This window comes from Leuciscus leuciscus (assembly GCF_965113295.1).
Source record: "Leuciscus leuciscus genome assembly, chromosome: 2".
Classification (NCBI taxonomy): domain Eukaryota; kingdom Metazoa; phylum Chordata; class Actinopteri; order Cypriniformes; family Leuciscidae; genus Leuciscus; species Leuciscus leuciscus.
Window position 1 is genome coordinate 18,969,985 of NC_138726.1, and position 26,813 is coordinate 18,996,797.

At 45.0% G+C, this 26,813-nt stretch overlaps 1 protein-coding gene and 1 long non-coding RNA gene across 3 annotated transcripts in view; one reads left to right on the top strand and one right to left on the bottom strand.

The window, feature by feature from the left end:
* col25a1 (collagen type XXV alpha 1 chain) overlaps positions 1–26,813 on the bottom strand; it is a 719,149-nt gene that overhangs the window by 38,256 nt on the left and 654,080 nt on the right. For both annotated transcript variants that reach the window (XM_082152225.1, XM_082152224.1), the window contains 19 exons: positions 24,297–24,341; positions 22,925–22,987; positions 21,966–22,034; positions 14,714–14,758; positions 14,496–14,540; positions 12,933–13,010; positions 12,563–12,586; positions 12,033–12,077; positions 11,828–11,872; positions 11,605–11,685; positions 11,424–11,486; positions 11,038–11,088; positions 8,507–8,533; positions 8,064–8,144; positions 7,712–7,747; positions 780–833; positions 561–614; positions 401–427; positions 171–224 (listed from right to left, as the gene is read on the bottom strand). In XM_082152225.1, the coding sequence (XP_082008351.1) occupies positions 171–224; positions 401–427; positions 561–614; positions 780–833; positions 7,712–7,747; positions 8,064–8,144; positions 8,507–8,533; positions 11,038–11,088; positions 11,424–11,486; positions 11,605–11,685; positions 11,828–11,872; positions 12,033–12,077; positions 12,563–12,586; positions 12,933–13,010; positions 14,496–14,540; positions 14,714–14,758; positions 21,966–22,034; positions 22,925–22,987; positions 24,297–24,341 (987 nt within the window). The remainder of the gene's footprint in view (positions 1–170; positions 225–400; positions 428–560; positions 615–779; positions 834–7,711; positions 7,748–8,063; positions 8,145–8,506; positions 8,534–11,037; positions 11,089–11,423; positions 11,487–11,604; positions 11,686–11,827; positions 11,873–12,032; positions 12,078–12,562; positions 12,587–12,932; positions 13,011–14,495; positions 14,541–14,713; positions 14,759–21,965; positions 22,035–22,924; positions 22,988–24,296; positions 24,342–26,813) is intronic.
* LOC309486617 overlaps positions 10,639–26,813 on the top strand; it is a 28,267-nt gene continuing 12,092 nt past the window's right edge. The window contains exon 1 of the long non-coding RNA XR_014201619.1: positions 10,639–10,732. This is a non-coding gene — a long non-coding RNA (uncharacterized lncRNA). The remainder of the gene's footprint in view (positions 10,733–26,813) is intronic.

A 26,813-nucleotide genomic window follows, 5' to 3' on the forward strand; every position in this document is an offset into this window, starting at 1 on the left:
AACATTAAATGTAAGATCTTAACACTGATCTTCAACTCCATGGCTCACATTATATCTATATGAAGGCCTCTCTGCCTGAGCTGCTTTGTAAATGTCCATTGACATCAGATCTAATCAATAATAGAGCGAAAGGTTCATTCCCTGTTTCAGAATATCTATGTCACAATCACCTTTTCTCCTCTTTCCCCCACGTCGCCCTTGTCTCCCTTTAAGCCTGGTAACCCCTGCAAAAATACAACTTCAAGTAATTACAAATGCTTGGAGGCTGATCGTTTCAGGGGTAAAGAACTTCACTGAATTTGTTTAGAGCTACTAGAGGGCACAATAGTTGCAAGAAGCGACCCAGAAAACAAACGATAAGAGTCAACACACAAGCAGAACATTAAGAGCAACAACTCACATCCATTCCAGGTGTTCCAGCAGCTCCCTTCAAAAAACAAGGAAGAAAAAGAAACAAAAAATGAATAATATTCTCTGGAACGAGAATAGTGAATAATGTGATCATTATTAAATTGGCAAATAAATATCAATTAAACATAAAACATTCTTTGAGTACTTACAGGTAACCCATATGGCCCTCTGGGTCCAGGATCACCAACATCACCCTTCTCACCCTGTGACATTGAACAAGACCTTTTATATAAACAATCTGTTGTATAGTATTCATACATAGTTTATATCCTGATTTTCGTAATTGCGCACAATTATCCAGCTAAAACAGCAACAAAAACAGCAATAAACATAAAAACCTAAATAAAACAAAATAAAAAATAACTTACTCCATCTCCCTTCGGACCTGCTGGACCAGGAGCCCCGATTGGTCCATCCATACCCTATAAATAAGAGAATGTATGAGGTTTTGAATCTGGTTTTATAAAAAAAAACTTGGATAAAGCTTTAGATAACAGCCCGCAAAGTACTGCGTAATTAAAAAAATGTACAGTGTAACTTTCGGTAATTATAGTTCTCTTACGAGAGGTCTCTCGTACTGCGTAAGTATCTTACGCTAGGGGAAAATCCCTTTTCCGCGAGATATTGAAGCCAAAAAATTATCCTTAATTTTGTATTATTGTAAAACGCGTTGCGGCAGCATACAGACATAGGCAAGACAGCTCGCGTGCCTATTGGTTGTCCTGCGGCAACTGCAGCAGCCTATCGAGCGAGGCCTAGCGTGACGTCAGACCCAATGAGGGTGCTTCGCGCCCGCTGCGTCACGTCCCGCCGAAACGGGGCGTGGCTTAGGCCTATAAATCCAGCTCGCAGGCAGCTGATATCTGATTTTGCATCTCTTCAGCGAAGCTCACGCATCGCTGGATCCGGAGAGAAGCCGCGCCGTCTGAGGAAGCCTTTACAGCGGGACGAGTCGTCACTGAAGTCGCTGGCCGCGCCGCCTTCAATCGCCTTCCTGCTGCGCTATCCGGCGCCTATATCCGTTGCTCTCTGTTCTGTGTGTGTGCTCGCCGCCGCGACACACACTGTATAAAAGAGCTTGCGTCCTTTTAAAGATGCCTTCCTGTGGCTCGTGCAGAGCCCCACTCAGTGACGGGGACCGCCATGTGATCTGCGTTTCCTGCCTGGGTGAGGATCATGCAGCTCTCGCGCTCGCTGACGGCGGCTGCCCTCATTGCGAGCTACTGCCTATGGTGACTCTGAGGACTCGCCTGGCAGTTTTCTCTGAGACTGCACCCCCGCCCGCTGTGGTGCCGCGCCATAAAAAGCACCGTGCTCAGCGGGTCCCGGAGCCCTCCCCCACCCGTCAAAGCTCGCCGGTTCGCCCGCCTGCTTCACCGGCTTCGCTAGCGTCTCTTCCTGACGGACAGCTGCCGCAGTCTGCCGCCGCTTCCGTCGACGACGCTGATGAGAAAGCTACGTCGGGGGAGGATGATTCCTGCTCTATCCTGGCGTCGGGCAGTGAGGATTGGGCGAGCTCTGTGGATCTCGCACCCTCTGCTCGCGCATCGCACTGATGCGTGCACTCGCACAGGCCGCGGTGAGCCTCGGCCTCGAGTGGTCTACGCCTGAGCAGCCTGCTCACAACCGGCTGGATGGATACTTCCTCCCTGGGGAGCGCGCTTCGCCTGCGTCCAGACCAGCGCCTTTTTTTCCTGAGTTACACGAAGAAGTCGCTAAGTCTTGGAAACCCCCTTTTCAGCTAGAATGCGCTCTTCTGTTTCGCTGGCATTCTCCGCTGTTGACGATGCCAAAAACAGAGGGTACCATTCGCTCCCGCCGGTCGAAGAAGCGACAGCAGCCCACCTATGCCCGCCGTCCGCTGGACGGCGCGCTAAGCTGGCGCTACCATCGGAAGCTTACCGCATGACGTCAACCCTGCTCGGTCGCGCTTTCTCCGCCGCTGGGCAGGCTGCGTCAGCGCTGCACACTATGGCCACCCTGCAAATTTTCCAGGCCGATCTCCTCCGAAAGCTGGACGAGAAAGGACCAGATGCAATTTGCGTGCCAGACTTGAGAAGTGCCACGGACCTCACTCTCCGCGCTACTAAGTCTGCTGCACAGGCCATAGGACGGAGCATGGCCTCTCTCACTGTGACTGAGAGACACCTGTGGCTAACGCTCTCTGAGATGTCTGAGTCTGAGCGCACCGCGTTCCTCGACGCCCCGCTTTCTCTTGTCGCCACTTCGCAGCGCCGACAGGCCTGAAGCACGAGACCACGCTCTCGCTCAACTAGCCGCCGCCCCGCCCCGCGGCCGGGCTTCCACCAAAACTCATCGCTCGCTCAGTTCCAAGAAATGTGACTGTTCCAGTGTATTTTGCAGTAAACAAGCCGGTTCCACTGCCCGCTTGCCTGCACACAAATGCCGTTTTCACGGCTACCCAGATAAATCCATAAAAATCCATAAAAAAGAGTGTATTTTCTGGTGTCCCGGCCACGGCCGATGGTGTTACGAGTGTAGAAAAAATGCCCGCTGCCCAGTGCTCATTCCTACACACAAGCACAGCCCGTCACACAGGGCTCGCGCACATGATATCGACCCAGATCGATTGCGCATTAAACGTAGTAAATGTGCCCACTGCCCAGTGCCCACAAACACTACGTTCTGCATGTCTCAAGGTTTCTGTAAAAACGAAACCAGCGTGCATTCGCTCTGCTCAGGCGGACAATGCTCTCAGTGTTGTAAATGTGCCCGCTATCCCGCACCCACATTCACTCACAGACATGACAAGTCCTACGGGACTCGCCCAGCCCTCCCCTCTCGGTTGACCGCCGCAGAGGAGTCGAGCGCGGGTCGAGCCCTGCCTCGAATGTCATAAGCGCGACGCTTATGTTACAGCACACCGAAGCTCCTCTGTCGCTAAGCAACCAGAGCGCGCTCCGCATTCAACCCCTAGCCATTCATGCAGATGCATGGGCAATGCTTCCCGGGGTTTCGAAGTGGGTGCTGGACATTATAAAGAGAGGCTATTCGCTACAGTTTCGTCGACGCCCTCGCCGCTGTGCGACGCGCGTCGAAACTACGGTAAAAACAGAAGTAGCACACCTACTTCGAGCCGAAATATTGAAACTGTTGAGCAAAGTGGCCATAGAGCCTTTATCTCAAGCTCAGAGCGAAGGGGGGCTATACAGCAGATACTTCCTGGTACCGAAAAAAGACGGGGGTCTCAGACCCATACTAGATCTAAGACAGCTGAACAGAGTGCTTGCAAAGCGACAGAGCCTATCCAGATGGATAGTTGACGCCATAGCGCTGGCATACACTTCCAAGGGCATGCAGTGCCCATTGGGTGTCAGAGCGCACTCCACGAGAAGCATGGCTTCATCGTGGGCCTGGTCAAGTGGGATTGCCTTGCAAGATATATGTATGGCGGCAGGCTGGGCCTCCCCGTCTACATTTATAAGGTTTTATAACCTAGAGGTTCCCGCCTTACAGGCCAGGCTGTTGTCGGTCTAAATAAACCAGTACTGTCTGTTCTGATGCTATCGGTTCAGAATACTGTATCCGCTGAGCGCTGCTCGCTGATCGACCATAAAATACCTTTGGGCAAAATGAATAAGAGCCACAATTTTCCATCAGTTCAGGCCGAACTCCGCCCTGTCTGTATGATGTGATTTGCGTCTGAGGGACGCTGCTATATGTGGAAGAGCGCGGCTCCGCCCCTCCCTCTTCCCGGACTCCCTGTGAGTTCTCCTGGTGATTGTGCACTATATGAACCCCGGGCTTTCACCCTTGGGTCTTTGGTGTCAGATCCCAGCACGCACGACGTTTTACATTGGGTCCCCTAGCGTAAGATACTTTTCGCAGTACGAGAGACCTCTCGTAAGAGAACGTGCTCTGGTTTGCTTCGGCGATGAAAAAACAGATATCAGCTGCCTGCGAGCTGGATTTATAGGCCTAAGCCACGCCCGTTTCGGCGGGACATGACGCAGCGGGCGCGAAGCACCCTCATTGGGTCTGACGTCACGCTAGGCCTCGCTCGATAGGCTGCTGCAGTTGCCGCAGGACAGCCAATAGGCACGCGAGCCGTCTTGCCTATGTCTGTATGCTGCCGCAGCGCGTTTTACAATAATACAAAATTAAGGATAATTTTTTGGCTTCAATATCTCGCGGAAAAGGGATTTTCCCCTAGCGTAAGATACTTACACAGTACTCGTTCCCTCTTCTAGAGAGAACCGAGGTTACGTTAGTAACCGAGTACGTTTACCTACAAAGTACTTACATGTAAGTATAAGGGAACAATATGTAAAGTTTTGGGAATAAAGGAGTAACAACCAGGAGAATTAACAAAGTATTTTAGAACTAAGTGGTACTTATTCTACTATTATGATACAACAATCTTACATTTGGGAACAATTTAGCAAGAACATGCATACCAGGATCAGTCAACAAACAAGGTGAGTAATGTCTTCTGTTATTGTCACTTGCACTTCGTGTCACATGTATAGTATAGCATTCTCTGTCAGCAATGAGGGATTCAAATGTGGTAAATGCAGGGAGATAGTCAGGCTAACGGAGAAGATTTCAGAACTAGAGACACGAGGATAGTAAGAATGCAAGGGCTTTAGATACTGCTTTGGATGCGACTAGTAGTTTGTTGAGGGTTGTGCACATATATATTCAAACGCGCATACCTATAGACTAAACAAACACGTGCAGGGTTCCAGACCTTGCGACAATGTGCTAGTTAAAATTGTATGTGGTCGCATGTGTGCGAGTGCATGGTCATGTAGCCTACTACTCAGTTAAATTCACGCATGAATTTTCCTGCATTGAACTTGTTTTAGCGCCCGCCATAGTGAATTTTTGTCCCGCCAAAGTCTTATTTGATCGGTGAGTAATGTAGATGAACTGCTGCGCTTGTGACAGGACATGTTTATAACTGAAAGAACGAGCAGAGAGAGAGAGAGAGAGAGCCGGACGCGCGCGCGCGCGCGCACTCTCTCTCTTCGGAGCCAGGCGAAAGTGTAAACAAGACTTCACCGTCTCCAAACTAAACGCTGTCTTGCTCTCTCTCCCTCGCACATATTAATCAAAATAAATCGACACGGTGGTAAAAGGTCGGAAGACCAAAGTTTCATGTGGAGCATTCGGAGATTTTTTTTTTTTCAGAATTACCGCTGGGTGTGAATTGTGCTAAATAAGTTTCCTTATCTTCTCTGAAAAGCGTTCCGGACATTCAGCTGACATAAAACAACACTTTAATTAAACGAAAAAAACTATCCAGTGATGAAATGTTTTCTGTGTTGACAGAAATCTTGGATGTCCATGTCCTAACTGCTGGGATAATCACACAACGCGCATGACACGTCCAATTCGCGAACTAATGACTCCTTTGAACCGATTCATTTTAATGAATGGTTAAAACAACTGATCTTTCCAACAGTGAACTCAGGAGACGTCTGAATCGGTGTATAACTAATCAGTAACACTTTACAATAAGGTTCTATACATAAATTACATAAAAAATACAGTTTTAAGCTTTAAAATAAATAAAACCACTTGTTTTTTGAAAAGCATATGACTACATTTTTCCACACAGTGCTATCAAGAATCGATAAGAGAATCTTTAAAGAATCAGATCGATAAGCAGAATCGTCAGTGGCATTGATATTGATAAAATCTTATCAATTCCAATCCCTATGTGAAGACAGTAAAATTATAATCAAACATTAAAGAACATAGGCTACATGTTTTTTTAATAGTTTTTTTAGAGTTAAAAGATTAAAACATTTTTCTAACTAACGCTAACATGAGGTCTTGTGTCACTGTCAGTCTTTTTACATCAGTGCAAAACTAGGGTAGATTAAGACCACTATTCATCAGCATTGATTAATCCCATGGCATGTAGCAAAAAAAAAAAAAAAGGTGTGACCAAATCATATGCTGGTGCGACCAACTGAGAAAGTTGGTAGCACCAGTGCAACCAGTGGAAAAGTTAGTCTGGAGCCCTGACGTGATGCGCATGTGCATGCCGTCTGTGTTTTCACGGGTTTGCGTTTTTTAGGTTTGCGCAGAGATAACCTTTTTCAAGGCTTGCACCTTGGAATCTATTGTATTACAGGGTTTGCGTTCTCAAACTACCAGACACTGCTTTGTGCGGATGAGCGGGCCAGAGCGCAATGAATGTTTTCTGTTAGAACGGTGTCATGTTAGCGATCCCTAAGTTAATAACTAATGATCTTTGCAACGGAAGTGAATCAATCAATCAAAACTAACTTTAGCTGGACAATAACTTTATTCTAGAGCTGCTGTAAAGCCAAAACAATATCTGTTACTGTAATTTCCTATTATCACTGTAAAGCTGCTTTGAAACAATCTATATTGTTAAAAGCGCTATATAAATGAAGGTGACTTGACTTGACATACCTTTTTGTAATAATAGTGTATTGATACATATAGGCTTTAAAAAATTTTTTTTTAAATTGCTGTGCATTTATACAGATTTTTTTTTAACAAAAGTGCATTGAAAACAAACTATTGCAACTTTTGCTTAAATACTGGGGAAATATACTTTTTTGTTTTGTGTGACATTGCAGGCTGTAAATTAAAGTGGTGCTTGTTACTGACTCATAAACCTTTATTTGAAAAACAACTTATTTCAAAACAGACTCGCTAAATTGTTCTCGCTAAATTGCTCCCAAATGTAAGATTATTTTACTTGCAGTATAAATAATTTGTTAATTCTCCTGGTTATTACCCCTTTATTCCCAAACCGTTAAATATTGTTCCCTTATACTTACATGTAAGTATTTTATAGGAACAACATAATTAAAGAAAGTTATGCTGTAAATTCGTCTTAATTACACAGTACTTTCCGGGCTGTTATCTAAAGCGTTACCAAAACTTACATGTCAACACAGTTCAGAAAAGCAGACCATAATTTTGATCAATCAGCTCTTCATGTAAAAAAAAATTCTCAGACTTTATCTTTAGCAATTAATCATGCAAATCCCCAAATAAATACACGGATGAACATAAATAATAAATAGAATGTTAATGGATCAGTGAGTGTTAAATCAGTGTTAATATCAATCTCGTCAGCAGAAAAACAGAGTAACTCTTGTTGTTTAATCTTTCACTGTCACATAGAGCTGAACATTGATGAAACATTACCAATAATGAGTCTAACCACATTCCCTGTTCACCATAAATGTGTCACATGACCCATTTTGGTACTTTTTTAAGATGTAGGGAGGCTTTGGGGGAAGGGGGATGAGGGGGATGGGGGGTTGGTGAAACATGGCTTGAGACTCACCCTGGGTCCCATCTTGCCATCCAAGCCAGATGCTCCCTGTGCATTTATGGAAGTATGAATGGAGGTTTGAAAAGTGCGATTAGTATGTGATGAGTGAACTGGACAAAAAAAAAAAAAAAAAACTTAACAGCTGTTAACAAAGATAAACAAATAGACGTTTAACCAACACACAATGTTTAAGAGGCAGCAAATCAGGCTTGGTTGTCTGCACAAGTCACGACAACGAAAACATACATTTATAACAGCAAACAAATGGACAGTGGGGAATGTGGTAAAGGTTAGAAGATGTTGAGTCAAAATAAGTGGGGATAAAGCAATAAGATCCTAGGATGCACTGCTGTAGTGTACTTACAGGGAGACCCAGGGGTCCTCTGTCACCCTTATACCCAGTCTCCCCTCGCAGTCCCTTGAGACCATGTAACCCTGGTTCCCCCTTAATAGGAGTACAGACAACAGTAACATTCGGCTCTGTAACATTTATTTAGAAGCATCTTGTCTTTATATTTCTGGACAAATATCACAAATTGAAATCGTCCTGAATTTGCACCTGATAGTCTCCAAAGACTTGGATGACTACAGTGACTAAAAACACAGTGGGAGTTAAGGTCAAATTGAAGACTGTTGCAAGTCTTCTGTATGTCCAAATAACACTGAGCAAGTAATTACTTTCATGTCTGACAGAAGGCAATTTGCTCTATGAACAATTCATGGCAAGTATGCAGCATGCTTTAAAACACCAAATGTGGTAATTCAGAAAGGCATTACCTTGAAATTAATTAATTAGTAATGACGTACCTTTGGGCCAGGGAATCCATGAGGACCCTGCAACACAACACAGCATTAATAACTCTCTCGCACACACGCACGCACTCACTCACGCATGCACGCATGCACGCACTCACTCACTCACTCACTCACTCACGCACACATGCACGCACTCACTCCTTATAATTTGAAGCAGTTTTAAGTTTTAAAAGCTCTAAGTTTGAAGGTTTTAAGGCCACACAGTTTCTCAGAGACTGGTCTGGAATTATAGCATGACAATAAATTGCAGACTTTCATAACTGTCTGAATGTATAGAGTACAGACAAATATTTGGGGGCACAGTCATTTTTGTTGTATAAGTTTATCGTTATAGAGCATGTGAGCGGAGTGGAGCGGGAGCGAGCGGGGAGCGCGAGCGGGCGGATCTTGGACAGAGCGCAGAGCGGCAATTTCAAAAGGACGGAGCGTCGCCCTATTTCCCGCTCCAATTCCGCTCCGCTCATGCCACGCATCAGTCAAAAAATGCGCCATGAAGAAGAAAAAACATATATAGGCATAGCCTAAGTCGCACTGGACTATAAGTCGCATTTATTTAGAAATGTATTTCACAAAAAAAACAATGTTACAGATGGGACAGTTCTCCGTTACAGACGTGAGCGCTCTGACAGCGGCACTAAAAGACTGCTTTAAAACTTTCACTGAGCCCTCAAACTAACACAGGCGTCATATCATTACGCCTGCTGCACTCATGGTACGGCAGCAAAGTTTCTTGATTATTACGCAGGAATGAGAGTATAGTTCCTAGCCATATCAGCCTACAAAATTGCAACTTTTCATTTTCCATCGTGTCTTAGTACACGATGTAACTACAGAAGAGTCAAGTTTTAAATAGGAAAAATATCGAAACTCTTTGTTCATTTTTTTGAGAGAGATGCTAATGGTCTTGTCCGGTTCAATTCATTATGCTAAGCTATGCTAAAAGTGGGACCCCCAGACCCGGAGATCGGCTGAATGGATTCGAAAACGGTAAAACTCAACTGTTTAACTCTGGGGGAGTTGTAAAATGAGCCTATTTCCAAAAAAAGTGGAGTATCCCTTTAAGGCCCGTACACACCGGGACGAATTTCGCGTGCGATATTCGCCGACGTTTAACGCCTCGTGACTAAACAAAGGGCGCCAATGTGAGTGTGCACACCGACGCGAAAAACGCCACGCGTAAAAGCGTAATTTTTTTTTAAACGCCTCGGGTTTGTTTTTTTGGTTTGACGCGCCGCGTCAAAAACTATCCGACCAATGAGATTGGCGCTTTTGCTCACGTGTCTGGAGCTTCTGAAGTTACAGTAAAACACAACTTGGGGGCGCTCAAACACAAAACAGTCTTGCCGAGCACACATACGTAACAGCGAAGAAGATATACGCCAATTAGCGTCTACACTGCCCATAGATACTGCCGGGAAGAAATGATGAGGAAGATGCAAGGCAAGATGAATGTAGAGCTGCTGGTCTTGTTGGTGTCGGAATAAAGAACTATATGACAAACGCGACAGCGACTACAAAAATCTTGTTAAAAGAGAACTGTTATGGAGTGGTATTGTATTTCTGTTTTACATTAAGCGCCATCTAATGTCAGGGAATTAATTTGCATGTTCACTCGGCTCATCGTCAGCGAAAATCGCTTGGGTGTGAACACAAAAAACGCGTTGAAAAAGGCTGGCGAATAACGCGCGCAGATATTCGTCCCGGTGTGTACGGGCCTTTAGGCCTACATGTTACATGAACGCATCAGCACCGAAAACATGGAGATTTTTTTCTTTTGGGGGCATTTTGTTTGTGTTCAGACTTTCTCAGTTGTCTTTAGGCGCGATGTTAGAGGACACTGCTAATAAAGTTGCTAGTATGGCCTACACATATTGGATTCACGTTTATTATTATAGGCTATTTAATAGGCTACCCCATTTTTTATGCCGTTCGTATCATTTTATTTTGTTGTATTTATCCGCCACACCTTGGCCGGTCTGTGAAAATATTGTCTGATATTAAACCGGTCTGTGACGCAAAAAAGGTTGGGGACCGCTACAAGTGATATACATGTAGATTTTTTTTCCTTTTTTGGAGCGAGCGGGGGGCGATTTGAGTGGAGCGCAAAGCAAACTGCGTTGAGCGCCTGATGTAGCTTTGAGCGGGGGAGCGGAGGGGTGAACAGTTCCGTGAGCGATGAGCGGAGATTCTCACCGCTCCACTCCGCTCATATGCTCTGTAGCTACTGAAGATTTAGGCCTAAATAACTGATCTCCCGGTAATATAGTGTCCTACTCTGCCCCTCCTCATGATGATGTATTTGCAGCTGTTTCTATAGAAAAATGCTGTGTCACTCGCACAAGTGCGCCCAAATATTTTTTCACGTTCGCACGCCGAAATATTTACTCGCATGTGTGAGTGAAATGGGCAGGGGCAATGAGTCCTTTTTGTGATGCTTATAGGCTATTTGGATATATCCATTGCTATCTTAAAATTATTAAAATTTTATACCATTTCTGTTGTGCAAAGCATCTTTAACTCACCATGGGTCCAGGTGGTCCATGTGGACCAGGTGCTCCAGGGGGCCCAATAATCTGTTAATGCGAGCAAGATAAAAAATTCCATAAGTGAAATATACACAGAAGACATGAGGGACAACAGGGCACAAAGATGGAGAAGATGTTTAAATAATATGACCCTCAATTACACCACAATAGTAAGGCCCAATTTAAGGTAAAGTGATTTGACATCATTGAATGATAAAACATTTACTCTCAGTCCTGACACTCTCATACAAACTCTGATAAAATTACCTTGATAAAGACTAGTCCCAGTTGTCTACAGCCGTCACTGACTGTGAGTTAGACAGAAGACTACGCATGTATACTTAATTCACATTTTGGTTGGACACTATTTTGGCTGTACTTACTGAGGATCCCTGAGGTCCAGGCAGGCCAGCGTCTCCTTTGTCTCCTTTCAGGCCATTCACACCCTGCGGGCAACATTACGGAGCCATGATTTAACCTACTTAAATAATGTGACAAGCCATTAGGCCTATTCAAGATCATACATTTTACGTATCAACATATTTCACGCTCAGATCATTTTACCTGTAAGCCAGGAAGACCCATTGATCCCTTTTCTCCTGATATTCCAGGGATACCCATATCACCTTTAGAACCTTTGTGACCCTAACAACATGGATTGTATTATGTGGATTATATTAATTGTGATAAATGATTATATAAAAAATATTGTGAAATTGTGCTTAGATATGGGTCAGCTGACAGACAATAAAAGCTATACACAGTAAGAACATTTTGGTCCTCTTACCCTTTCTCCATCCAGTCCATGAAGTCCAGGAACACCCTGATCACCCTGTGAAAAGCAATAATATTTCACTGAAATGAACTGCAGTCACATTGTGATCTTTGTCTTCAAAAGGTTGTCGTCACAAGCACATAAATGCTAGACTCTTAGGTAAGGCCCTCATTTAACTGCCCATAATGTCCACTTTGTTAATAAATTATGTGGTTACCTTCATTCCCTTTGGTCCAACTGGCCCAGGAGGCCCAGGGGGACCCTAAATAACAAAAAACAAAAAGAATTTATCAATTCCCCAAAATATGTTTTTTAGATGCACATAATTAAACAAAAATTACACTTAGAGCACAAGGGACACATTTATAAAACAAATTTGTTACATATGAAACATGACAAGTGAGAATGTGGGGTGGGAGACAATGTGTCATTTCTCACTTCCTGTGTTAAAACGCATAGGTTATATTGGACTGGTCCAATCAGAGCACTCTGAATACATATAGCAAAGAAAGTGCCTGAACCACATTCACACTTACTTTGATCCTTGTTACAAAGGAGATAAGTCTTTATCTCAAATCAGATTAAACAAGTGTTAACGAACATTGGCACAGCAACACACAATATTTTGTCAATAACGCACTGGTAAGAGAATTGGCAGAATTAGGTGTATGTATGGAAGTGTTGAATTCATGCTGAGCAAAATACAGCACTCATATATAACACACAGACAAAGCAGAGGTGAATTACCGTAACTGTAATAGTAGTTATCTTCTGTAGGCAGTCAGGAAGAAGGGAAGGTAAAAGATAAGATTACAGTTATGCACAAGACCAACCTCTGTGACCAACCTACCACTGCTACAGATGTTTACCCATTACGCATTTTTGGGTGTTTTTTTAATTATTGTGAAGTCAATTCAGTGTGAACAGTCAGACTGAATTTCATGCAATTGTATGTAAATCCTTATTTTATGTCATAATTATTATCAATTACCTGAGCAGAAAATATGAATTGGGCACTTTGGTTTGTGTTGTGATAGTAGCTGTCCTAATTTTCGCAGTTTAAAACAGGTTAGAAATATGATTTCCAATGAAAGGTCATAGACATGATTCCACTAACCTGAAGAGCCTCTTGAATGTTTCCATTGTTGTCTATGATTTCAGTTGTACCCTGTTCACCTTTCTCCCCAGGTGGCCCCTGAATAACAATTATATTTTCATTGAGTGGGGAAATGTAAATGCCAGAACTGTTTTTACTGATAAAAAGAGTGACTTGAGACAATAATTGTCTTGCGACAATATTCTCATTTTGAAGCTTCCCGTACCTCATTATCATAGAAACTGAGACTAGATCAAAGCAAACCAATGTGCTTAATCACATAATTTGCTTGAAATAGTAAACATTTCGGTAACACTTTACAATAAGGTTCATTAGTTAACATTAGTTAATGTATTAACTAACATGAACTAGACATATTTTGTTACTGTATTTGTTCATCTTTGTTAATATTAGTTAATAAAAATAAAGCTGTTCATTGTTTGTTCATGTTAGTTCACAGTGCATTAACTATGTTAACCAGATTTGAATAAAGTATTAGTAAATTATGAATTATGAGATTAACAAATATTAACAAATGCTGTATAAGTGCAGTTCATTATTAGTTCATGCTAACTAATGTAGTTAACTAATGTTAACTAATGAACCTTATTGTAAAGTGTTACCAACATTTCAAATAATAACTTCACACCATCACAAAATATTAATTCCTTTAACAGCTTTACAGTCCTTTTATGTGAGAACTTTACTTCAGGAACTTCATAGTACTTATTTTTCATTGCACAGTCACTTATTTACTGACTTTGGCTTATTTACCAACTTGTTTCATTGCATAATGCCCTGGATTTGTGAATAATCAATAAATCCTGCCCTTTCTGGTTTCATTCAGTCAAGAGCAACCTTAACCCAATTACGTCAGCATGACAAGTTCATATTTGGGAGGAAACATTCAATTCTGTATACTCTTCTGTATCTTACACTCTGAAATATAATGATGAAATGTATACTCCACAGCAATCAACTGATGTCAGAATAAAGCTAATTTAGGCCAGTGTTACATTTGCTTAGCCTAGAAATCTAGACGCACCCTAGCGGCAGCAAAATTTATTTTGCAGCCAGTGTGGTCTCGCAACTCTCCGTTGACTTTCGAGCTGGAAAAAACAAACTCAGGTCAGGCCAATCACATCGTGTATAGAGTAGGCGGGGCGGGCTTAACATAATGACTACAGAGTTGCTACGGTTCCCTGCTACTTGAAAACAAAGAATGGCTGCTGCTGCTGGCGAACAGCAGTCTTTCGAATCGGCTTTGGCCGCGACTCTGGAGGACTTGGAGTTAAGCTTTTCTTTGAGAAAAGAGCAAAAAACGGCACTTAAGTCATTTAAAAAAAAGGAAGATGTGTTCGGAGTTTTGCCGACTGGATTAGGCAAAAGTTGAATATACCAACTGGCCTTCTTCGTTGCTCTGATTGGTTGTAGCGCTATCCTATTGCATGCAGAGGGATTTTGAGAGACAACCGTTTATCCCACCCCTCGGATTGAGCCGTGCCAATGGTGAGCTTGCCAGGCTAACATTTGCTAGTCAGAGTTGTCAAAAGTCATTTTTAGACATTTGTAGACTTTACTCACTTGTGATCCTGTTGGGCCTTCATCACCTTTGTCTCCTGCATCCCCCTGTAATTGTAAAATATGGACAGAGATTATATTTAGTCATTTAAGACAGTAACATTTTGTTATTTTTTATAGTAACATGTAACAGATGCTCCTTGTTTTAACATTTTAGCTTCGAATTTGAATTGTTTTTAACTTTCTTATTATGCATGGCTTACTAAGGAAATGAGACTGACCTTTGAACCTTTCAGGCCTGATGCTCCTGGTTCCCCCTGTTCTCCCTTACAATTATTTAAAGACAGTTAAAGATTTATCATTTAACAACATATTCGGAAGCAACCTGATACAATATATACGGATTTGAGTGTGGTCAGGTTAAACATTGTTCATGGTACTGGAAGAGCAATAACAAGATTAAATACTGGTGCTAAAATAAAGAAATGTCTGTTCCCTTTTCAAAGCCCCCCTTGATAATTACACAGGTGGTAATGTGGTTTACACAATATAACATTTCCAGCCTTAGTTTTTTTGAGGTACCAATAAGAGATTTATATTTGAGCTCTGGAAATGCAGACTGCCTGTAAATTAATGGCATTTATCTGATATGTTTGATTGATTGATTGATTGCTTTATTATCCCCTTAGGGAAATTTTGTTGCTTGTGTTTCAGCATGCGTACATACAAGACCAACAATATACATAAATGCAGGAAGAAGAAAAAAGTGGGGATTCCGTATGTTTAATGTGTCTTGCCTTGTTTATACTGACACTGACACTGATACACACACACACACACACACACACACACACACACACACACACACACACACACACACACACACACACACACACACACACACACACACACACACACACACACACACACACACACACACACACACACACACACACACACACACACACACACACACACACACACACACACACGACCTACAGCAGAAACTCAGTTAGTTCCTGTACTGTTGTTTGTGGAAAGATCACAGACAGAGAAAATGAACTCGGTCTAAATCTCATTCAAAATAAATAGTTCTCTTACGAGAGTACTCTCGTGTTGCGTAAGCTAGCTTACGCTACGGGAAAAACCCTTTTCTCGAGAATACTGAAGCCAAAAAATTATCCTTAATTTTTGCATTAGTTTAAAACGCATTGCTGCATAAGCAGACCTAGGCAGAGCGGCTTGCGCGCCTATTGGTTGCTCAGCAGCAACTGCTGCAACCTATCCAGGACCTGCTCGTGACGAAGCACCAATGAGGGCGCGGGCGCCCGTGCGCGTCACGTCCCGCCAGAATGGGCGTGGCTACAGGCTATAAAAGCAGGCCCGTGAGGTTGTTCTCTGATTTTTCAACTCTTCAGCGAAGTGGACACTCACCTCGCTGTTCTCCGGAGAAGCTGCGCCGTCGAAGAGCCTTCAGCGGGACGAGCCTCAAGCCGGCCATCTCGCCGCTTCCTCTGCCGTTCCTGCTGCGCCATCCGGCGCCGAATATCCTTTTTCATTACAGCGTGTTACGTTACACACGCTTGCATCTAAAAGAGCGAGGCGTTGTTGCAAATGCCTCTTTTCAAAAAGTGCGGCTCCTGCCGAGCCGATCTCAGCGACGGGGACCGCCACATCCTGTGCGTTTCCTGCCTGGGACAGACACACGCGGACCACGCGCTTTCCCTGGGCGGCTGCCCAGAATGTGAAGTGATGTCTATGGCGACCCTGCGGGCTCGCCTAGCATCTTTCAGCGTGGATCCCGCCCCTCCGCTTCTCTCTTCTGGGCCGCGCCGTAAAAAGCGCCGTTCACAGAGAACACCGGAGGCATCTGCCGCGAGCGCTTGCATGCCGGATCTCTCCCCGTGTGAATCGCTCTCTGCATCCACCACCTCTATCACGGCCGGCCAGCCGCCCGCTGTGGATATCGAGTCGGGGGGAGATGACGCAGAAGGGGACAGCTGCTCTATCCTGGCTTCTGACTGCAATGGCTGGTCGGGCTCCATTCCGGACCCCGCCCCTTCTCTTCAGGAATCGAGTGGTGTGCGGTCTACGTTCGACGCCGAGCTTCTTCGCCTGCTTACCAAGGCCGTGGAGGACCTCGGCCTCGATTGGTCGCTTCCTGACGAGCCTGCACCCAGCAGGCTGGACGGTTGCTTTCTGCCAGGCCGCCGCTCGACGCCTCACACGAGGCCTGCCCCCTTTCTTCCGGAGCTCCACGAGGAGCTCACTAAGAGCTGGAAGGCGCCATTTTCTGCCAGGCTGCGTTCTACGGTCTCTTCGACGCTCTCTCTAGTAGACGGCGCGAAAGACAAGGGCTACCTCTGCATTCCTCCGGTCGAGGAACCGGTAGCCACGCACCTCTGCCCGCCTTCCGCCGGATGGCAGTCTCATCCTTCACTGCCTTCCAAAGCCTGCAGGACTACTTCGGCTTTGATCGGTCGCGCCTACACCGCCGCCGGTCAAGCCGCGTCCGCACTTCACACGATGGCCGTGCTTCAGGTGTATCAGGCCGACCTTCTCCGTAAAATGGACGAGGCGGGCCCGAACCCTGAGAATTTGAATGACCTCAGGAGCACGACCGACTTAGCGCTACGAGCCACTAAGTCCGCTGCTCAGGCCATCGGGAGGAATATGGCGTCTCTCACTGTCACCGAGAGACACTTGTGGTTAACGCTGTCCGACATGAAGGAGTCCGACAGAGCCACTTTCCTCGACGCGCCCGTGGCGCCATCCGGTCTCTTCGGCCCGGCTGTCAAGGGGTTTTCGGAACGGTACTCCGAGGTTCAGAAAACCTCCCAGGCTATGCGGCATTTCTTGCCGAAGCGCTCCAGTTCCGCTACGGGTCGCTCTAAACAGCCGCCCAACCGGAAATCAGCGCCACAGCCTCCCCCGCCGTCAGCCTCACAGCGCCGTCAGCCGAGGGATTCCCAGCGCTCACGCTCTTCCAGCCGCCACAGACCGCCTCCCCCTCGGGGACCCCGGTCCAAGATTGTGCTGAAGGCAGAACCCTCAAAGTCTTCCTGACCGCGTTAGGAAGACGAAGATGGTCGAGTCCCGCTGCGGCCGGACCGCCATCAAAATCAGCGCGCCTCGCTCTCACAGTTCCCTCAGCAGAGGTGACTGGAGATGTGTATTTCACAGCCAACGAGCCCGTTACACAACACGCTCGCCTGTACCCAAAGGCCGTATTTACGGCCGCCCAAATAAATCACAGAAAGAGCATTCTGTCTGTTTATCCGGCTCACGCCGATGGTGTTATAAATGTAGGTCATGTGCCCACTCCACAGTGTTCGCGCCTACATACAAACACGGCCGACTCAGTGACTCACACTCATTCACGGCCCATATCCATAAACTCGGCTCACGCCGTGTGTGTTTTGAATGTGGGAAAGGTGCCCGCTGTACAGCGCTCATCCCTACACACAAACACGGGCTGCTCTGTGATAAGCACTCATTCAGAGCCCCCGTCAATAAACACAAAACGTGTCCCGTCTGTAAATCACCCTCTACCAGACACGAGCTGTGTTATGTTTGTGCGAAGCGCGCGCGCCTCCATGAGCGCGCGCTCTCTCTCAGGCGCTGTGAGATATGTGCCACACACACACAGCGACAATAGCCCGCGCGTTATTCTCCCTCTAGCTTTTCACATAAAGGCATGGAGGGAGCTGCCGGGCGTGTCAGAATGGGTACTGAACACGGTAGAACGAGGCTATTCACTACAGTTCGCTCGCAGACCCCCTCGCTTTCGAGCCAGGGTCGAAACCACGGTGAACAACGAAGTAGCACACCTACTTCGCGCCGAGATTGCGAAACTGTTAGAGAAACGAGCCGTAGAAGCCGTCCCTCACACACTGAGCGAGGCAGGTTTTTACAGCAGATATTTCCTCGTTCCAAAGAAGGATGGCGGTCTCAGACCCATCCTAGATCTCAGACGGCTGAACAGAGCCCTTATGCAGAGATCGTTCAAAATGCTCACGACCAGTCAGATTCTCGCGCAAATTCGCCCGAGGGACTGGTTTATCTCTGTGGATCTGAAAGACGCATATTTTCAGATTCAAATAGCGCCCCATCACAGGCCTTTCTTGCGATTCGCCTTCGAGGGGCTGAGCTATCAGTACACCGTCCTGCCGTTCGGTCTGTCCTTAGCACCCCGTACATTCATGAAGTGCATGGATGCAGCGCTCGCTCCCCTAAGACAACGGGGGATGCGAATACTGAACTATCTGGACGACTGGCTTATTCTAGCCCAGTCAGAGTCAGAGTTAATAGCGCACAGGGCTCTATTACTCGACCATTTACGGGATTTGGGTCTCCAAATCAACTGGACCAAGAGTTTACTGTCTCCCAGCCAGAGAATCTCTTTTCTGGGAACAGACTTAGACTCTGTGTCAATGACAGCGCGGCTGACGTCACAGCGCTCAGCTGCAGCTTTCAGGACCGGCAGCATTTTTCCTCTCAAACGTTTTCAGAGGATGCTGGGTCTTATGGCTTCGGCCTCGGCAGTGCTTCAGCTGGGCTTGCTTTTCATGCGCCCGCTGCAGCACTGGCTGAAGACGCAGGTCCCGCTGCGAGCATGGTCCGCTGGCCGCGTTCGCCTCAGGGTAACTCAGAACTGTGTCACAGCACTGAATCCCTGGAAGGCGGCAGACTGGTATCAGTCAGGAGTGGATCTGGGCATGGCTTCGAGACGAAAAGTAATCTCGACAGCGCATCCAACTCAGGTTGGGGCGCCCTCTACGAGGGCAGACCAGTGTTTGGTCTGTGGGCAGCCTCAGAAAGGCGCCTACACATAAACTGTCTGGAGATGAAAGCGGTCGAAAATGCCTTGAGATACTTTCTCCCCCTCCTCAAAGGCCACAACGTTTTGGTCCGCACGGACAACATGTCAGTGGTGTCATACATCAACCGCCAGGGCGGTCTCAGGTCACGGAGCCTTCACAAGCTGGCGGAACGCCTCCTCTTGTGAGTCCATCACAACCTGCGCTCACTGAGAGCATCACATGTCCCGGGCTCCCAAAATGTGGGCCCAGACATGCTGTCCAGGGACAACGTTCCCCCCGGGGAATGGTCCCTGCACCCTCAGATAGCCCAGTTACTATGGGACATCTTCGGCAGAGCGGAGGTCGACCTCTTTGCGTCGACGGAGAACGCGCACTGCCCAGTATTCTTCACGAAACAGAGTGATGCGCTGGCCCACGACTGGCCCAGCCGTCCGCTCTATGCGTTTCCCCCGATCGCGATGTTACCACAGGTAATCAAGCGCATCAGGGAGAGCAAATGCTCTGTGCTCCTCGTGGCGCCGCTCTGAAGGAATCAAGTGTGGTTCTCAGAGCTGATGCAACTGACGAGCACGACCCCGTGGCCGATTCCGGTGAGGAAAGATCTCCTCTCCCAGGCCAGGGGCGCGATCTGGCACCCGCGCCCCGACTTATGGGCCCTGCATGCATGGGCCATCAACGGGTACCCGCTGACCTCCCAGCGGCAGTGTTGAACACAATTACTCAGGCTAGAGCACCCTCTACGAGAAGGCTCTACGCTTCTAAATGGTCAGTGTTTTCCGGCTGGTGCTCAGCCCGAAACTTAGACCCACAGCGCTGTAGCGTTGCAGAGGTTCTCTCCTTTCTGCAAGAGCTTTTGGACGAGGGCAGGTCCCCCTCCACGCTCAAAGTGTATGTGGCGGCCATTGCGGCGTTTACAAAACCTTTGCATGGCCGGTCACTGGGTAGAGACGACCTCATTGTTAGGTTCCTAAGAGGAGCTAGGAGGTTAAATCCTCCTCAGCCCCCTCTGGTTCCAGGCTGGGACCTCTCCTTGGTCCTGGAAGCCATGAAGGGCGAACCCTTTGAACCCCTCCAGTCCGTGGATTTGCGGTATCTTTCACTGAAGACCGCTTTTCTCATGGCTCTCGCTTCAGTTAAGCGAGTGGGTGACCTTCACGCGCTCTCTGTGAGTGCTTCGTGCTTGGAGTTTGGGCCTAATGACTCTAAAGTCATCCTTAAACCGAGGCACGGTTATGTCCCCAAAGTGCTTTCCACTCCGTTCAGATCACAGATCATTTCACTGTCAGCTCTTCCGAGATCTGAGGGTGAGGACGATGTGAATTTTCTCTGCCCCGTCAGGGCGCTGAGAATATATGTCGAACGGTCTGATGCTTTCAGGCAGTCAGAGCAGCTCTTCGTTTCGTTCGGTGGCCGCACTAAGGGCTTAGCCACATCGAAACAGAGCCTGTCCAGATGGATAGTTGACGCTATCGCTATGGCTTATAGGTCTAAGAACCTTCATTGCCCTCTGGGCGTCAGACCGCACTCCACCAGAGGCATGGCCTCGTCGTGGGCGTGGTCTCGCGGAGTCTCGCTCCATGATATTTGTACGTCGGCGGGCTGGGCCTCTCCGTCTACATTTATCAGGTTTTATAACCTGGAGGTGCCTGCCCTACAGGCTAAACTGTTGTCAGTCTAACATACTAGCTCTGTTCGCTCTCGCTGCAGATCGACACAGACTGTGTGTGGTTTGTGTTATACACAGGCTCCAGATCGACAGACCAGGTCTTCCTGTCTGTGATCTTTTTTCACCTGTCCTTCGGGTTCAGGTGGCTGACAGGCAGTGTTATCATTCTTAGTTCAGCCCACGGATGTACCTGGCTGCTCTATTGTATTAAGCACCCATTCCCACACTCTGGAATGGTTTTCTCTCCCTGGGCCCAACCCTCATCGGCCCAGATATTACCACTTACGTTTGTCCCCGGGCACATGCCCTTGGGAACGTGCATGTGGACCTTCTCTAGCACGCACGGCGTTTTACATTGGGTTCCCGTAGCGTAAGCTAGCTTACGCAACACGAGAGTACTCTCGTAAGAGAACGCTCTCGGTTACTAACGTAACCTCGGTTCTCTCTAGATGAGGGAACGAGTGTTGCGTAACCCTGCCGTGCTTGTGCTACTTCTGGTTCGCTTCAGATTGAAAAACCAGAGAACAACCTCACGGGCCTGCTTTTATAGCCTGTAGCCACGCCCATTCTGGCGGGACGTGACGCGCACGGTTGCCCGCGCCCTCATTGGTGCTTCGTCACGAGCAGGTCCTGGATAGGTTGCAGCAGTTTCTGCTGAGCAACCAATAGGCGCGCGAGCCGCTCTGCCTAGGTCTGCTTATGCAGCAATGCGTTTTAAACTAATGCAAAAATTAAGGATAATTTTTTGGCTTCAGTATTCTCGAGAAAAGGGTTTTTCCCGTAGCGTAAGCTAGCTTACGCAACACTCGTTCCCTCATCTAGAGAGAACCGAGGTTACGTTAGTAACCGAGAGCGTTTCCTGAGGAAATTTGCCAGGATAATAATTTCATATATCTAAGGCAATCTAGAGATGTTAATATTTTGAGTTGTCATGTTTGACAATGGTCCTATACAGGAGACTTACAGGGGAATTTATTCTATATGAATAGCTTTTCCTATCATTAGATGACCACTTCAAAAGCACATATTTACAGCTCATCTTACCTTGTGTCCTATGGGACCTGTCTCACCACGTTCACCCTTGCCAGAAGGTCCAGGTTCTCCTCTCTCTCCCTACAAAAAGTTAAATTCTTTATCACAGCCTATCCTATCATAAAAAAAAGCCTAATATGTTCAAACTGATCTCTCAGTCTGATTAAGCTGATCTGCTCTGCTGGTTTTTAGAGATGACCAAACTAAACTCCAGCTTACAAGGTGGACACGTAGATACTATAATCTTAACAAGTAGAATTTGCACATGCTGGTTCTCAAACAGGGGGTCAAGGCCCACCAGGGGCCTCTGCAAACTTCCAGGGGGCCCCCAGTAAGTCTTATTAATATTCATCTTAAATAACACCAAAAAAAAAAAAAGAAAAAAAAAAAGATAAAGATGTACAACAGTGACAGTATTTTTTTAGTTTGTTTATTCTTATTAAAATAGAAATACCAGAAGTTCATGTCAGCTTTAAATATTGCCTTGGACAAAGCAGGGCAATGGAGTCAAAGAGGTTGAGTACCACTGAAAGATCCTTCCTTTATACTGGTTTCTTTGAAATGCCCTGTAGAGGGCAGTATGATAGCACCTGCTGATCTCTCAGTCTGATTAAACTGGTCTGCTCTGCTGAATAAGCTGGACAGGCTCTGACTGGAGTCTCTTCATAGATGCCTCTCTGCACTGCCTTTTACATAAACCACACCTTTAATCAAATACTAACTTAATATGTACATTGTCTTAATAATCTAACTAATCAGAAAAATCTGGTAATAATAGTTGACATGAAATTCTTCTCTCAATAAGAGTTTGCAGAGATCCCATACAGATTGAACAAACTTTTGTAGTAATTTGTTGTTTGTTAATTTATAGTCCTTAACAGAGCTATCATGGATATATCTTAATGAAACCACAAACCACGACCACCACATTAAACTGGGATATACCACAACTGGTGGTGTTATAAACCCACCTTAGTTCCTGGCAGGCCTGGAAGCCCAGGCTCACCTTGAGGCCCAAAGAAACCAGGTTCACCCTGCATACAGAAGCCACACATAGAATTATCTTTCAGTCATAGGACTCAAGTTAAGTATTCACAACTAAATCAACTTAAACTCTAAATCAAAAAAGCAAAGCATTTTAGACAATAAACCTTCCAAAGCATTCATGTCATACAGTATCAAGCCAACTGTCTATTTTTTTTTTATTTGAGTTGGTAATCCGTGTCTAGATTCTAATTAAAACCGTCTTTCGTCATAAAATATTTGTTCACCTTAATGATATTGCTATTAAGGCAACTAACATTCATACAATTATTATCTAAAATAAATGATGTGTTAGTTCATGGTACTACACGAGAAAAGGAATGTTGCTAATATAATAATAAACACCTTGACGTGATATTTTCAGTGCCATTTAATCAAACATTCTAACCTCTCTTATTCAATGAATGAACACAGTGTGCACATGTTACGGTCTCAAAAAAAAAACAAAAAAAAAACAAAAAAAACATTAGAGCACCACATTAGCACAATGTTAGCATCCACAGCCTTCAGCCTCTAAGTAAAACCAGGGTTACATAAAATGGGTGGGATTTTTACAAGGCCAATAGGCTGCAGGCATACAAACGAATACAGGCAAACAAACCAAAACAGCAACAAGCATTAGTTCATGCCAGTTTGAACATTCTTTGCATTAATATGGAACTATGAACTCCAGTGATTTTCCACTCATTTTCTCATTATTTTCAAGAATATTTTTTTTCCAATTTGGAACATGAACATCTGTAATCAGCTTTTAATTTTCAGTTCAGAAGGCAAAAAAGAAAGTTCCATTACAAAACACCAAGTGGTTGAATGACTTTAAGTGACTCTGGTAAAGTGTGTATATGATTCGACACACTCTCAGGGGGTTTGTTTGATTGTTGTGGAGACTGTGTGAAATATAATACAAGCCAGCGACACCAAATTTTTTTTGTGAAAATAAAGGCTGAAGCATAAAAATAGCAATGAAATAAGTCAGACATCTAATTTCTGTAGTATTAAATCTTACTCCGAGACGAGTCTTTACATGAATGCAAAGTCAAGTAATTGTCTGATTTACTGATGAATCATTAATGGATGAATCCATAATCAAAGAATCCTGATAATGTGCATTTGAATAAGCCAATATAAAACACACTCCATTCAAAAGCAATAACTAACTGAAGCCATACAGGTTAATGTGAAAGATATATGGAAACAATACAGTTGCACTTCAACAACTGTTACGGAGTCTATAGACATTACATTGCACAAGCAGTTGGGTATGGGGAGGGGTTTTAGGCATGAAGACACAATATTTACCTTAATCCCGGGGAGTCCAGGCAGCCCTGGAAGTCCTGGCTCACCCTATGTAGGAAAAGTGCAACAAATTATAAGCAAACCAAGCCACCACTACTGGCTGTGAGCCTGGAAACCCAGCTCAACTACAATAGTTTCCTCAAAGGCCACAATATCAAAATACTGGCCCTGGTTTACATACTAAATTGAAAATCATCCAGATTCCGCAGTTAAAGTAAAGACACATAGGCTATCTAATGGTGTTGCAGTTGGATTGTTTCAGACATTTCAAATTAATGGTACTGCTATGCACAATCCATATTGAGGCGTCTTCAATCATATTTGCGTTTTCTGCTAATGCTAAAATAGAATATCGATCACATAAGACCATAAGATATATTATTATTAGGGCTGTCGATTTAACTGGTTAAAGTCCCCTGCGGTGAAAATCAGGTTTTTAATGTTGTTTATATATCTATTTGGTGTTTTTAATGTACTTTAAGACAATGTACAAATTCATAAGTCAACACAATTGCTGAGTATTTTCTCTTTAAAATTGCAGTAAACCAAAGACAGTCTCAAAAAAGCGGTTTGAAATCGCTGGTGTTTCTGACGTCACAAACTACCTTGTAACCAATCATGTCAATGCGCCAGCTGGCTTTAGCATATCATTAACAGCAAACTAGCAGGGAGTCTCGAGAAATGCCAGGTTATCCTGGTATATTTTTCTGTTGATATGAAAAATCGGGTAGATTTGCTCCTGTCTGCCTCGTTGCTCCTGCTGCAGCTGTTGCGTTGGTGTGCGTCTGAAAGCTTCGTATATCTCTCTGTTTTTAATCATTATTTACTATCATTCCTTGTTGTTTATACTGCTAAATATAACTTACTCAACATCACACTATCTCATTCCAAGATGGCTGCCACGCTCTGTCTCTGAGTTCTCCAGCTCTTTACAATCTAATACAAATCATTGTAATCACATATTGGACCATTACTTTAAGGTCAACATTTGGTCAATATACGCATTTAGTCTTCACATTTTGAATATTGGACTTGTGCGGCGAGTGAATTGGACTGTTTTCATCGTTTCAACTGTTTGAGAGGCTTCTGGGCTTGGTGGGCTTGTGGATTGTGGAATCATGCCTCCCAAAGGTAGTAAACAACCATCAGAGGATGATACAGTTGTAACTATGGGTGTGTTGACCCACATGATGGATCAGCAGAGAGAATTTTATAAGGAAATGTTAAAACAACAACAGGACAACTTCAAGAGCTTCGTTCAAATCATTATGGATGGAAATGCGAAAAGGCTGGATGGTGTGATTAGAGATGTACAAGAACTAAAAACTAGTCTGCAGTTCACACAAGGCATCATGGATGAGATGAAAGCTAAGAAGAATGATATTGATATTGACATAAAAATCAGATCATTTGAGAGCAGCATTTCAAAATCAAAGCAGGAATTGTAGGATCTGTTTGAGAAGCTGGATCACATTGAAAATCAGTCAAGGAGATCTAATCTACTAATTGATGGGATCGCAGAGGAAAAAGGCGAAACAATCAGTGGATTAGAAATGAAGATTCAACAAATGCTGTCTAATAATTTGGGTCTGGATAGTTCTACAATTGAGATGGAAAGGGTCCACCGGATTGGCCAGTTCCATGAGGGAAGAAAGCCAAGGAAAATTGTTGTGAAGCTTCTTAGATTTAAAGACCGACAGCGCATCCTTTTCTCCACCAAGAAATTAAAGGGTACAAACATTTATATCAATGAAGACTTTTCTGATTTGGTGCAGCAGAGGAGACGTGAACTAGCCTGGTTCTACCAGACTCTCGTACATTTCATTTGTACAGAGAGTCTGGCCTCTCTCCATTGAGAAACGTTTACTTCCTTGTAGGCGGGTTCGCTGTTAAAGTTCAAAACTATTGGATCTGCCCAGAGTCACTCAGGATCTGCCATAGCCAATCGCTAACGTGTGGTCGTGACGTATGTCATGCGCCGAAACCGGCCGGAAACAACAAGTCCGAATGATCAGAGGATTATGTTTAGAATAAGATGTCTGTCAACGAGAGCTGCAGGTTTTGTTCATCGAATTTAAGAGTTCAAGGAACAATTGTAAATTCTAAATGTATATTTGACACTCAGTCATTTAATGCAGGTCTGTGGTCACTGTCTCAAAGAGCATGCACAGAGTCCAAATGAAAACAATTCCCCATCGTCCAAATTAAACAATTCCCCATCGTTAGTACACATTAATGGCCTAAGACACGAAACGAGCGGTTTGTGTGAGAAAACGAACAGTAGCCTATTTATATTATCGTTTTTACCTCTCTGAGGGCGCGCGCGCATCCTGGTGTGTGACGTGTACACAGACTGGTGCATAGATATATACACTAGAAGTCGCCTTGTCTACGGCAGTTCATTGGAACGAATGTCTTTAAGGCGACATCTAGTTTACATATCTATGCCGCTGCGGTCGTTTCGGATCTGCCGCAAATGCTGTACAGTGATCACCGTCCAAAATGTCACGGTCATCGTGC